Source organism: Thyridium curvatum (assembly GCF_004353045.1).
Source record: "Thyridium curvatum strain D216 chromosome Unknown NODE_74_length_206198_cov_80.914379, whole genome shotgun sequence".
Taxonomy (NCBI): domain Eukaryota; kingdom Fungi; phylum Ascomycota; class Sordariomycetes; order Thyridiales; family Thyridiaceae; genus Thyridium; species Thyridium curvatum.
In genome coordinates, this window is record NW_022156829.1 from 148,951 (window position 1) to 162,030 (window position 13,080).

The 13,080-nt window shown below is 58.2% G+C and overlaps 4 protein-coding genes across 4 annotated transcripts; 3 read left to right on the top strand and 1 right to left on the bottom strand.

Annotated features, from left to right (window-relative positions):
* Nucleotides 1–908: 908 nt before the first annotated feature.
* On the top strand, nt 909–3,348 carry E0L32_009813 (uncharacterized protein; the record flags this gene model as incomplete). Its single annotated transcript, XM_031144817.1, has 2 exons — nt 909–940; nt 1,200–3,348. The coding sequence occupies 2 exons, from the start codon at nt 909–911 to the stop codon at nt 3,346–3,348; spliced, it is 2,181 nt and encodes a 726-aa protein (XP_030990462.1).
* A 1,462-nt stretch (nt 3,349–4,810) lies between these two features.
* On the top strand, nt 4,811–7,915 carry E0L32_009814 (uncharacterized protein; the record flags this gene model as incomplete). Its single annotated transcript, XM_031144818.1, has 2 exons — nt 4,811–6,411; nt 6,631–7,915. 2 exons carry the CDS (start codon nt 4,811–4,813, stop codon nt 7,913–7,915), a joined length of 2,886 nt encoding a protein of 961 aa, XP_030990463.1.
* A 1,651-nt stretch (nt 7,916–9,566) lies between these two features.
* E0L32_009815 (uncharacterized protein) lies at nt 9,567–10,337 on the top strand (the record flags this gene model as incomplete). Its single annotated transcript, XM_031144820.1, has 1 exon — nt 9,567–10,337. One exon carries the CDS (start codon nt 9,567–9,569, stop codon nt 10,335–10,337), a length of 771 nt encoding a protein of 256 aa, XP_030990464.1.
* Nucleotides 10,338–10,822: 485 nt separating this feature from the next.
* On the bottom strand, nt 10,823–12,568 carry E0L32_009816 (uncharacterized protein; the record flags this gene model as incomplete). Its single annotated transcript, XM_031144821.1, has 3 exons — nt 10,823–11,948; nt 12,008–12,139; nt 12,201–12,568. The coding sequence occupies 3 exons, from the start codon at nt 12,566–12,568 to the stop codon at nt 10,823–10,825; spliced, it is 1,626 nt and encodes a 541-aa protein (XP_030990465.1).
* Between the last annotated feature and the right edge of the window lie 512 nt (nt 12,569–13,080).

Sequence of the window (13,080 nt, forward strand, 5' to 3'; positions counted from 1 at the left end):
GCCCAAATTGGCTTCTGACTACAGTTGAGTGTACGGGTAGGACAGCAGCAGGTTGAGCAGGCGGGATCGGTTCGGCAGTGGCAGTCGCTTGGGTTCGTTTTGGGTGGTGTGGTGGGAAAAATGGATTTGCGCGCACTGGGGATCGGGTGGCAATGGGATGAGCTCCTCCCGACATCACCCCATCGTCGCACACCCAAATTTTGATTCCCCTACACTTCCCATTCCCCCCTCGGCTGCCCCAACGAAACAAAGAACCAAAACACCCCAAAAGTAAAGCGACTCGTCCCGAATAGAGGAATCAAGTCGCCGATTGAAGCATCCATGTATCATTGTTCCCAGGGGTCTTGGCTGGGAATGAGGCAGGGGTTCAGGGGCCCTCTTAGTCAGGCTCCTCGAATGATCAACCCCGATGGATGATATGATGGAATTGATACGTGCTGTCAACGAATCTCGCCCGCCCCAAGAGAGACACGTGCGGGTGACCTTTCCCACCGGAGCAACTCCCCGCAAAATGCAGGTCTTCCAAGAGTTCCCCGGCGTGCGGCGAGGCAGCGCTAGTGGCAGTTTTTTCTCTGCTGTTATCAGATGGAGACCTGTTGGGTCCATTTCTCGGGTCCACTGCCGCACAGTGCGAGCCTTTTTAGCCCGCTCAGAAGGAGGCAAGAAAGCCTGAGAGGCACCGGCTTGTGGCCCAGTTCTGGCCATCTGATTGCTCGGCCCAGGGTTGGTTGATACGGTGGCCTGGACCGGCGTCTGGTCCTTTCCCCCAGCATTTCCCTCACGGTTCATCCCAGAACCCAGAACCACAAGAGAAAACCGAGCTAATAAAGTGTGCTTTTTTGCTCATACTCCGTACTACTTGTACTTTGGTATTCTGCACTTACGATTCTGGCCGATCCACAGAGGAAATGCTCGGCAAAGCCTTGGAACATCCCCTTCGGTACGGCTAGTCCTCTTAGTCCTCTTAGACTTCAAAAGAGGCTTGTCACGCCCTTCCTGACTTTTCGCCTCGTCTCTTGTTGATTCCCTCTTCCTCCTCTTTCCACGCACACCTTGCACCCCTTCTTCCCCTTCAGGGCACAGGACCTGCTTGAGTTTTTCCTTATCTGATCTGTGCATGTCCTTATCAATCTGCAATTCACCGTTTCACGCACCTGCTTAGCCAATTCCTGACTGTCCATCTGATAATCCTGACACAGCCAGTCCAGCGCCAATCTGAAAGCGTCATTATCGTCTGGTCAATTCTTCTTCAACAACCTGGGCCGCCACTCACCTCGGCCTCTCCCTCGACCGCTCCTCCCTCTGGCACTGCGTACTCGGCCATGCATTCGGCTTGCTGAAAACCACCATTCCATTCACCTCAACTCGCGCATCATCTCTACTCTCACCGCGCCGCCCACCTCAACTTCCATCTCTTTTCCGCCTCGCACTCCCGCTCCTCCCACTCTGAACCACTCGCCTCGCAAGCTTGGGAGAATGACCGCAGCCATGCATTCTCGGGTGGACCAGATTCTTGCCGAGAATGCGGCCAACAGCGTGCCAGAGGAGCCCAGCTCCCCCTCGCTGGCACCTTCTCTCACATACTCGGAGTCGGCCGACGAGCACGACTTGGAGGAACCCCACCCTGAACCCCCACGACGCCGACGCGCCTCCACCAGACTCATTGCCCAGAGCGCAGCAGACATCCAGCGCATCACGGGCGAGTCCACTGCCCAATTGATCAACCGGTGCTGCGGTGGCGGCTGCTGCATGAAGTTGGAGGGCAAGAAGGAAGGCATCGAGTACGAGCGCGTGCAGCTGCCCGACAATGACGCATTCCGCTCCCTGCTCCTCAAGATCGACGAGATCCCGACCAGCCTCACCAATGTTGCCGACTACCCCGAGCAAACCGTCTTCCTGGAATCCATACGCCAGCCTTCGGTGCCTTCGGTCCCCTCGCTCTCTCCCACTGACTCTGGCATCTCCCTTGGCGACGACAATGACAGCGAAACCCCGATTGCAGAGGCGCAAAAGACCTTGGAGAGCCTCAGACTCGAGGACCTCGACACATCCATCCAACCGCCCTCCTTTGTGCAACCCCACCCTCCATACCACGTTTTCCCCGCCCGCATCGAGAACACGCGCGAGCTGACGAAGCAGGGTGCCGAGAAGCGCACCTTCCACTTCGACATTGATATCACCAACTACCCCGATCTCGAGGCTGGCGAGTTCAAGGTCGGCGGCGCCATTGGCATCACCGCCCCGAACGAGGACGCCCGTGTCGACGAGATCCTGGACCTGCTGATGATCCCGCGATACCTCCGCAACAAGCCCGTCCTTCTGCGCACCACCAAGGGCCGGTGGCCGACGGTCTGGGGCGAGGATCAGCCCCGCCAGCTGGTCACCACCCGCCGGGACATCCTCACATGGTGCTGCGACATCGCCTCGTACCCTCCCACGAAGCCCATCCTGCGCATCCTGGCGGAGCATGCCACCGACGAGGCCGAGAGGAAGGTCCTGTTTTTCCTCTGCTCGGGCGAGGGCCAGGGCGTCTTCTGCGACTTCAGGACCGGCCCCCACATCACCCTCGCTCAGCTGCTGCAGGCCTTCCCCAGCTCCAAGCCGCCGCTAGACGAGATCCTGTCACACCTGCAGCAGCTGATGCCCCGCTTCTACTCGCTCTCCAACGACCCCCACGAGTCCTTCTCCGTCCGCGACGGCAAGCAGCACCGCATCGTCGAGATCGCCGTCACCGTGCACACCACCCACGACTGGCAGACGGGCACCCGCAACGGCGTCGGCTCCGGCTTCTTCCAGCGCCAGGCCCTCAGGTTCATGGAGGAGCGCGCCAAGGGCGTCAAGGAGCCGCAGCTGTTTGTGCCCATGTTCAAGGGCCTCATGTCGAACCCGCTGGCCAAGCAGTTCGTCTCGGACGGGCCCATGCTGCTTATTGGTGCAGGCGTGGGCATCGCTCCCTTCCGCGGCTTCGTGCAGCGGCGCCTCAAGACGGCCAACTGCGCTAACAAGGTCTGGGTCTTGCAGGGCATCCGCGACTCGCTCGTCGACGAGATCTACAGCGGCGAGTGGGGCGTGCACGAGGACGAGGTCAAGCGCGTGGTGCAGAGCCGCCGCGGCGAGGGCAAGTACGTCCAGGAGGAGGTGCGCAACCAGTCCGACCTGGTCTGGTACATCATCAACTCGGTCGACGGCCGCGTCTTTGTCTGCGGTAGCAGCAAGGGCATGGGCGAGGGCGTCGAGGACGCCCTCGTCGACGTGGCCATGGAGAAGGGCAACCTCGGCCGCGAGGAGGCGCGCAACTACTGGCAGCTCAAGAAGGAGGCTGGCCAGTACATTGCCGAGACGTGGTGAAGCTGGTCCTGCTTACTCGTCTCTCTCTCTCTCTCTCTCCTCCCTTTCCTATTGGATCTGTCAGTCATACATATGACATGACTGCTCTCCATCCTTTTTTGTTTTTACCGTTTCCCTGTCCCACCCATGCATGGAAACTCTTTTTTCCGACCAGCCGGGTTTCGCATCATCATCAGCATCGAAGAGGCGGGGAAAAATTATACCATCTAGACTGAGCGGCATATCGGGAGTGCTTTTACCACAAACCATTTTTAGCATTTAACCCCGTCACCCTCGAAAACATCTGCTGGGGCATATCACTGTGCCTACCTTTGCACCTAGCGCGGGTGCAACAAGATGCAGAACTTCCTTTTTTCTCCTCCTTTACTATTTTGCATTAGACGACAGGCATTGAACGAAACGACCTTACTGCGTGCTCTTCTTTCTTTTCTCCCCCCTTTCCCACCATGGGCATCGAGAGGGATTTTCACTCGACGCGGCACGGCGTTCATTGCCCCGAGTCGGATTTCTGCCTTTTTGTTGCTGCATGGAAGGGCTGTATATAATCTTCGGTCCTCTCCTTCCTGTCCCTTTTTCTCTTGGCGGGGAACAGTATAATATGGGCTAGGTGCAGAGACGAGAGGCTCAAGGGGCCATAGCGGTACATAGCTTTTTGATGAGGGAATCAAAAAAGATTATCAAAAGACCGATGAAGTGTCGCGTTGTGTGAAATATGATTTACACCCTGCCCGTCGACTGAAACGAAAAGCAAGTGTGTGATTGTCTGTATCAATCTCAGAAAGGCATGCTGGGTTTCTTATATGAATAGACACGTATTTGTCCGGTCTCTTTTCGGCGGCGCGGGGTTAAGACGGACTCGGGGCTTGGCACCCGGCCTTTTTCTGGTCCGGGGCGGACATCTCGCGAGCAGGCCGCAGGCCCGTGTTTATATCCGTCTGACAGTAAGCACAGGGGTACAAAGACCTCAATGGTGGGAAATTGCCTTTTGGGGAGCTTATTTACATACCCCCCCGAGATGCGAAATGCTGCTCGGGCTCGCTGAAATCCGGATACTTTACGAGAAAGTGCCGTTTGTGGCTGGCTGTTTATGATAGATACATTGATCATCTCTGATCCTTTCTGATCGTCTGGCCCCTTCCCCCGGCGACATCAGAACATGGCGCGATTGCTGTAATGCCACGGCCAGCATTGGCTTCGTTCATGGCCTTTTGACTGGAAAGCGTGGGAGCACATGGCGGGATGCTGTTATTCCATTCACCATGCCATTGGCTGGTTTCCTCAAGCAGGCGGTTGGGAACGGTGTTCATATGTTGCATGAGGGGTCACCCTGGCTGCCCAACATGCTGCGCAAGGACTGTCCTCATCTGCCTCTCCATTTCCCCCAGTTGAACTTGCCATCATTTTCCTGCCCCTGAAAGAGGGATATAGAGTCCCTGGATTATCTTGCTCCGTTTCATGGGAGATGGGGAGCCACTCGGGACAGAGCCTGGCTGAGGCCCAACTCAAGGAGCTCCACGCGTACGCAAAGCTGCTCTTTCTCCGCAGCGGTCGCCAGTACGAAGACAAGACCCTGTATCACGAGCTCGAAGGCGATGCATCCCCAAATGAAGCCGAGGACGACTGCGGCTCAGCCAGGAATGCTCCTCTCGGCGGTGACCTTGACTTGGATCGCCTGCGGCGCGACTTCCTAAACAGGCTATCCGAGACCGTCTCGTCCACGAAGGGAGGCTCTCACGTCGTCGCCAGCCCGCATGGTCTACTGGCCCGACAAGGCCAAAGTCTTTGTCGCGATAAACTCGGGGTTCTCCCGGGGCGATTTGCTGTCCAAGTTCTTGGGCGGCTTGTGCACAGCGCTCGATGGCATTGCTGCTGCTCCGGGTTGGTTTGTCGAAGGAGGGAGCCCCCCCCCCCCCCCCCTCTCATGAAGGTCTTGCTAATGCAAATTCTCGCAGATAATCAGACAGAGGAGCAGATACACGCACTCCGGGACATGCTGCTTCGCCACCAGTCGTCGAGACTGAACACTGCCGTGGCCGAACTGCGGCAAGTCATGCACAGCTTCCGGCACCTTCTTCCACAAAATGCGTTGCCGGAGTCGACTGCCGTCAGTGCTCTTCCGCCAGACACGGACGCAGTGGTGCTTGGTTTCGAGGACTGCCTGAAGCTGCTGGCCACGTTTCTCTTCAGCGGTAGCCACCCGGACCTGGAGAGACACCGTCGTCTCGTGAGCCTCGGCCATGTCATCTACCGAACCTTTCCTGCCGGGCTCTTCCGGGCCCTTGGCCCCGGGGGCGACAAGCTCCGCCAGGCTATCGGCTTTCTGGGTCGACTCCAGACGTCCCTTCAGGTGCTTGTCACAGCAACCAGGCAAGTGCCCGGGTTTGACTGCTTGTCCCTGATCCCGGTGGTCAGACCGAAGCCTGGCAAGGTCTCGACTGCATGTCGGCAGGAGTGGAGTCTGAGCCAGACGTTTCGCGCTCTCAACCGACGGCTGAACGATGCAGAGGTGAACATACTCATGGGGCGGCCAGGCTCAAAGGGCAGGTGGACGAAGAACAAACTGCTGAACGACTTCTCTAAACTCAGATCCCCGACCTGGGAAGTGCACGCCGAGATCCAGACGATACTCTTTGTCCTCCTCCACCCGGAGGAAGTCGCCAACGGGAAGGAGTTGGACTACATTGGGTGCAGCAGGTACAGTTGTCTACTGTGCTCCAAGTTCCTCTGCCACTTCCAGGCCCTGCAGACGCGTGGGTGTCATGGCAAGCTTTACAGCCATAGCTGGACTGTCCCCCCCCGCGGAGATGGTTTGGGCCAAGGCGAGCTGCAGATGCTGTCTGGGGCTGTGGCGGAGGTGACATCGTGGATGCGGCAGGAACTCATTGGCAGAGCGAGGTCTCCGGCTCAAAAGAGACCAGAGGTCAAGGAGTCCACGATTGGTGGCAGCTCGATTATTGCCATCCCAGGGAACGGCAGAGACGGTCCTCGGCAGAGTTACGGCGCGTCCGAGCACCTCCGCCGACAACGAGCTGAAAGCTCTTATATGCGAGCCACGCAGAAGAGGTGCGTTCCTTGTCGCGCGCGTAGTTTGTTACTTTCTTCACGTCCACCGTCCGCCCTCCCCTTTCCCCTTCCCCCTTGTTTCTCCTCCTTCTGAGCTTCTCCTTCCCGGTAGTCTTGCTCAACACCTCCCTTCCGCATTGCTTTTGAATCTGCTACCCCATATTCCCCGCCCTCTGTGGATGTTTGAAAAGGGCCTAATGCTGGAATGTTTGTGGCTAGTCACCTGGATCTCGTCGAAGACGAGGATGCCTCCAGCATTGGAAGCAAGGCCAGCACGCCCACAGAGACCGGGGCGGAACGATGTGCTGGTTGCTTCGACAGAGAAACCACTCGACGATGTTCTCACTGCGGAGGAGGCGTGTTCTGCGGCGAGGCCTGCGAAAGACAGATGCCGTTGTCACACCTCATCAAATGCAACATGCGGCAAGTCACCTCGGCAGACTACCTTTACCAGGACGTTGTCGAGGACGCAATCCTGACGGACCCTGGTGCACGGCAGGACTACTGGTTCGACCGATGCCAAAGCAAGGGGGAAGAATCGCACCTGCTTGGAGTCTTTGCCGGCCTCCTTAGATACCATCGCTACTACATCACTCGCGAAGAGCTTCACCAGTGGAGATCGCATCCAGGCGGCAACACTTACTTGGTCGCGGCGATAGCCAAGAAATTCGACGAGTTGCCCGAGCGCTACAGGGGAGGATACTTCCCTTGGTTCTGGGGACTGCGGGCTCGCTTCGAGCTGCCGGACGGCCACCCTTCGGTTCCTCGCGCGCTCTGCCCTAGGGCCCAGATGGAAGAGATGGAGGCTCGAGCCCGAAAGTACCTGTCCCCCGAGGACCGGCATAAAGACGTCGGGGACCTGGCTCCTTTTGCAAAGATGCACTGCTTCCGTTTTTACTGCCTGATCAACGCCCATGCATGGCCACCACCCGTGGACACGGGGTATAGTCATTGGTTCGACTTTGGGTTTGTCGTATGTAGTGACCGGCACGAGGAAGCGCGCCTGAGTTCAATGTACATCGGCATGCTCACCGGGCCCGACCGCACGTGCAGTTTCGAGGAATTCTGGCGAGCGTGGGAGGAGGGGGATCTCATGGCCGTATTCGACAAGAGGTATCGGCCGGCGGCATCGCCAGGCGCATTCATGCATGTCCCCCCTGAACTCGACCTCCTCGGTCGTCTGCAGGGCTTCCTCTCTTGCGGAGGAGGAGGAGGAGCAGAGCGTCCATCTGTCTGGAGGCTACGCCACTTTCTCGAGCTGCAAGGTCTTTCCGTCGAGTCCGCGACGTGCGAGACTGCCCGAGGCGCACGGGATTACCGGTTTTCTGAGCAGTTGGACACAAGGACCACCATGGAGCTGAGGGGCTTTTATGCGCAGCTCCTCACAAAGGTGAACCCTTTGACAGTCCACCATGAAAGAATGGAAGGGAATTTGCTGTCCTTTGCGAGGGGTCACATCGACGTCACTCCGAGGGTCGAAGCGGTCCTTCAAAGCCTTCTGTAACTTGAGATGCCCAGATAGACTGATAGCATTGAGGGGAAGCAATCGGCAATAGGTAGCGATACTCCGCAAGAAGTCAAAGCTGGCTCAGGAGGTTAACACAGCGCAACAAGACTCGAGCACTTGGGCGAGGCACGTAAGCACATAAGCCGAGCCTGATTTTCATTGCATGGTGTTGATGTGAGAGACATCGAAACCACTGCGCTATGTCAAAGACCTCAAGAGGCAACTCTGACCAAGCAAGGGCAGGTAGAGTACGAAAGTATTTGCGATCAAGCTGACATGCCTACTCTCCGCTGATTAACCACAGTTCGTTGAAGCTGGAGTTTTTGTCAGCTGCGCGCGCGCATCCAGCCCAAGATTGTGTGGGCCGTCAGTCAGTTTGCTCCCCCCCCCCCCAGAGCTTTTCCCCTTTGGGCCACCGCGCGCGATGAAGTCTGCCCGTTTCAGCCACCTTGGCCGCCGGGGAGAAAAGTCAGCGTACCCACGTCTCGGGGGCCCGGTTTGCCCTGGTTTTTAAGAATCTGACAGCCCCTGCACGATTTGCACCCGGGGCGATCAGTTTACGGTATGTGCCGCACACTGGTAGCCGCGATGTGATTTGCTGACATGCTTCTGCTCTGCTTACTTACATCGACTTACACGGGTTCACAAAGTGCGAAAGGCTCTCGGACTGAGGACTGAGGAGGCGATAAGCGGGAGAAGTATCAGGTGTAAATCTGGAGGTTTTTGATTGCAGAGGTAGACACCTGGAACTGAATGGTTCTTTTTTTTTTCATAGTGAACAAACTGGACAGCGAGAGTCACTGCATTGCATCACGGCCGGCATCACGAGAGCTTGTAAGCCTCGAGGACTCGACACAGGAACTTCAACGACAACACTCAAGAAAGGCAACGGAGAGATATTGTTTTGTGACAGCTCAACCCACCAGTGCGCCCCAGAAGCACTGGATTAGGCCTGTACACACACACTCGCATGGGTTGGGACGCAACCAGACAGACACACGAAGTATCGGCTCCATCGGGACTTGATTTGTCTTGCTTAACTCATCATGGCCAGTGGGGACACGGGCGACAAGACTGCACAACCGTCTCCAGTATCTGTTCACCGCAAACAGTACCCCCCTCTGGAAAGGGAAGTACACGATGGAACGGATGGAACCCCTTGGAAGCGTGTGTGGTTAAGTAGTTGACAGATCAAGCCGATCTAGCCCCGTCCCGTTCTGTTCGGCACCGACCTGCCTAGCTCCCCACCAGGTAACTCGACTAACCTATGTACATAGTTTTCCCTTACTCGAGAACGACTCGGCGCAGCGCGGCAGTTGTACCCCAAGGTACTTTTTTCTTTTGGCGATGGGTCTTGGTCTTTTCTCCCCGCGCGCGTATTCTGCCTTCGTCTCCTCCTCTTGCGCAATTCCCTCCCCTCAGTGGGGTCGCATGTTTCGATACCGAGACGTTCGTAGGAGTAGAGTAGAGTAGAGATGGAGAGCGAGAGAGAGGGAACGGTAAGTAATCGATAGGTAAGCGTGGGAAGGCCTTTCTCCTCCGGAACAGAAAGATATAAAGATCCGGACCCTCCTCCTTCCCAACCCCCATCTCCCATCACTCCCTTTTCGTACCCCAAGACAGCATCTCCCACTCTCTCTCCCCCCCCATGAACGCACTCCGAACTGCCCTCTCCCGCAGCAGACTCCCTTTGCTCAGATCCAGCGCCGTTATTACCGCCAAACCCATCACCGCCGCACACCGCCGCCCCTTCGCCTCCACCACACCCGCCGCCACAGCCACAGCCGCCATGTCCAAGCTCTCCGCCGACACCGTGCTCGAGCACGTCCGCAACCGCCGCACCTACTACGGCCTGACCAAGTCCCTCGGCGACCTGACGCCCGCCCGCGTCGAGGAGATCGTCAAGGAGTCGCTCAAGCACGTGCCGTCCTCCTTCAACTCGCAGTCGAACCGCGTCGTCGTGCTCTTCGGCGCCCACCACGACAAGCTCTGGGACCTGACGGCCGAGACGCTGCGCGCCATCGTCCCCGCCGAGCAGTGGCCGTCGACGGAGCAGCGCATCGCCGGCTTCAAGGCCGGCGCCGCGTCGGTCCTCTTCTTCGAGGACGACGCCGTCGTCAGGCACATGCAGGAGCAGTTCGCCATCTACGCCGACCGCTTCGCGCCCTGGGCCGGCCACTCCAGCGCCATGCTCCAGCTCGTCGTCTGGACGGCGCTCGAGGCCGAAGGGCTCGGCGCCAACCTGCAGCACTACAACCCGCTCATCGACGACAAGGTCCGCAAGGAGTGGGAGGTGCCCGAGACCTGGCGCCTGACGGCGCAGCTCGTCGTCGGCGCGCGCAACGGCGGGCCCGGCGCCCCCGGCCAGGAGAAGACCTTCAAGCCCTTCTCCGAGACGTACAAGAGCTACGGCGCCTGAGGGTCCGGGCTCAGGAGGACGCGGTTATGAAAGTTTGATTGATATACAAAGCATTGGGGCAAATCTGGAGTTTTGAAATTCGTTCTTTTTTTCTCCCAAAAGATGAAAACAAATGAGATTATATGACTTGGTTATAGACCTTGCTAGAGACCAAATAAATCAAGAAGACCGTATATTGGCAAACAACTGCTTGACTGGTTGAACGCATTGTATTTCGTGACTTGTTTGATTTAGACGAGGGGGTGATGCCAGTTGAACACTACCTACATGTACGTCGCAACAAACGCCTGCTTGTCCATGTGCAAACACTCGAACAATTAGAACACACGACTCTCAACACCACCACATCACACACACATGCACATGCACACACACATCCAGACAAGCTACCACCTGTAGTAACATTGGATCTCACTCAACTTTCACATTCTCACTTCGCACATCTATATTATTTCTTGATTTATTTTATTTTCCTTTCATCTTTCTCAAAACCCAATCTCGTCGATCCGCCCCAGCGCCTGCCCGACCTGCACCTTCTGCCCCTTCTCGACCTGCCAGTGGAACCCGCCGGCCTCCCCGCCGGCGCCGCTGGCCGGCGCGCCGGGGTCGGCCCGGGCGACGGGCGCCTCGAACACGAGCACGATGGTGCTGCCGAGCTGGAAGCCGCCCATCTCCTCGCCGCGGCGCAGCGCGTGCCCGTGCAGCACGGGGCTCGCGGCCTCGTACGTCGCCTCGGCGAAGCCCGAGTACGGCTCCCCGCGGGCGGCGGCCTCCTCGGCGGCGCGGTCGGCCGCCGTGTCGGTCGTCAGGCTGTTGGTGCGCAGCTCGCGGTCAAAGTTGACGACGATGGAGCCGACGTTGGTGGCGCCGACGGGCACGAAGCTGAAGAAGCCGTAGCGCCAGCGGCCGAGCAGCACGACGCGCTCGTTGAGCGTGAAGAGGCCCGGCAGGGTGCGCTGCAGGTAAGGGGACACCGAGTACAGCTCGCCGGCGAAGTGGCGGCGGCGCTCGACGACCCAGTTCGTCGGCGAGTGGAAGCGGTGGTAGTCGCCCGGCGACAGGTAGACGACGGCGTAGTAGAGCGCCGTCTTGGAGGACTCGTGCGACAGCAGCGAGTACCACGGCTTCTCGCCGAGGGCGAGGTCGGCGCGGACCTCGGAGACGGAGACGGGCGAGGGCTTGACGGACTGGTCTGTGGCCTCCTCGTGGGGCTGGGCCATGGCCGGGCCCGACAGGAGGTTGGGGAGGGTGTAGGAGATGCCGTTGACGCGCGCAAACTCCTCGTCCGACTTGACGAGCTCTTCCTCGGCGGTCAGAGTCTTTTCCCCGTGCCTGGCCTGGTTGTCGGAAGGAGTTGAGAGCCCGCTTGAGCTCCGCGAGGTTGACGGGGTGGTCTCTCCCAGGAGGGCGTCGATATTGTAGGTCATGCCTTTGACCTGCTCAATGTCGCCGCCCTCAATCTGGCCAAACTGGAGGACGACGCCATCTGCGGGGGACAGAAGAGCGTGAGGGTCCGGGTCAAGTGGTCGAACGCCGGGCTTGAGTTGTCGGTAAAAGAAGGATGCCAAGTTGGGGTATACATGAAGATCATCCTCGCTCGCTTCGTGAATCCTGCGGATCGTTAGCCACTTACTTGGCGACAAGAATTGTGTAGATAGATCGCCACATACTTGACGCCAAACACCCAAGAGTAGAGCTTAAAGCCAGGAACACGGAGGTAGTACGGAATGGTCAGTTCGTTAAATCTGCCCCATAGTCTGGAGAGTGCCTTCAACGGCAGTGTAGACATAACCTGAACCTGCCTGTGCAACTGGTCAACACTCAAGCACCACTATAATTTTTTGCAGCACGTTCGATGCGTACCATGGCCCATCTGGGCGAATGCGAGGCCGCTTCTTAGGCCGGCTCTCGGGCTCACCCCCGCGAGCTGCTTGCTCCTGCGCCTCCTTTTCTCGCGAGCTGACCTTGTAGAACTGGACGAGGCCCAAGAAGCCAATTCCCAAGCCGACAGGGATCTGATACCATTGGACCTTGGTATTGCGCAAGGCGGTCCTCAGCCGGGACGAGAACTTGGGCCGCTTGGGGGACTGCTGCGACATCAGCCGACGGGTCGCGACGGTCGGGACACGGGACTGGAAGCGCTGGGTCAGGAGGAAGCTGTTGGGGGCGAGGCACGAGGTGCAGCGGCCTCTCGCCCCGCTCAACCCAGGCGTCATGATGACCGAGACCATGGTGTCTTCGCAGAGAGGAATTGTTGGAAGGAAGATGGGGCGAGAGGCTGCGATGGGATCGCGATCCGGGTCCGCCAGCGTCGTAGAGAGCGACTCCGGGGAGGGGGAGGGAGCAATCGGGGGCCCAAGTCGTGCTAATAAAATAGCCCTAGAGGTCCCTTTGTGCCCCGGATTACAAGCTCGGCCGTCTGTGATGGAGGGGAGGGTCTCGAAGAGTTCGTGACTGGTAATGACGCAAAGGTGTGCATGTTTTTGGCGCGTGAGAATTGGTTGAAAGGGGAGTGCTAGACTGCTAGTGCAGCGCATGTGTCAATCATTCGAGACGGACCGCTCTGGGCGGGCGGAGGAGCTGCAGCAGTACCTAGTTACGGGAGTTACTCCATTCCAAGATTTGCTCCAGGTGTGTCCAAATGCTAGCCCCCAATGCAGTACCTAAGACGCTGCTCAGGGATCCCCTACAGATGGGTGTACCCAGTACCCGAACCCGCGCGGTCCCACATATGGCGACATGT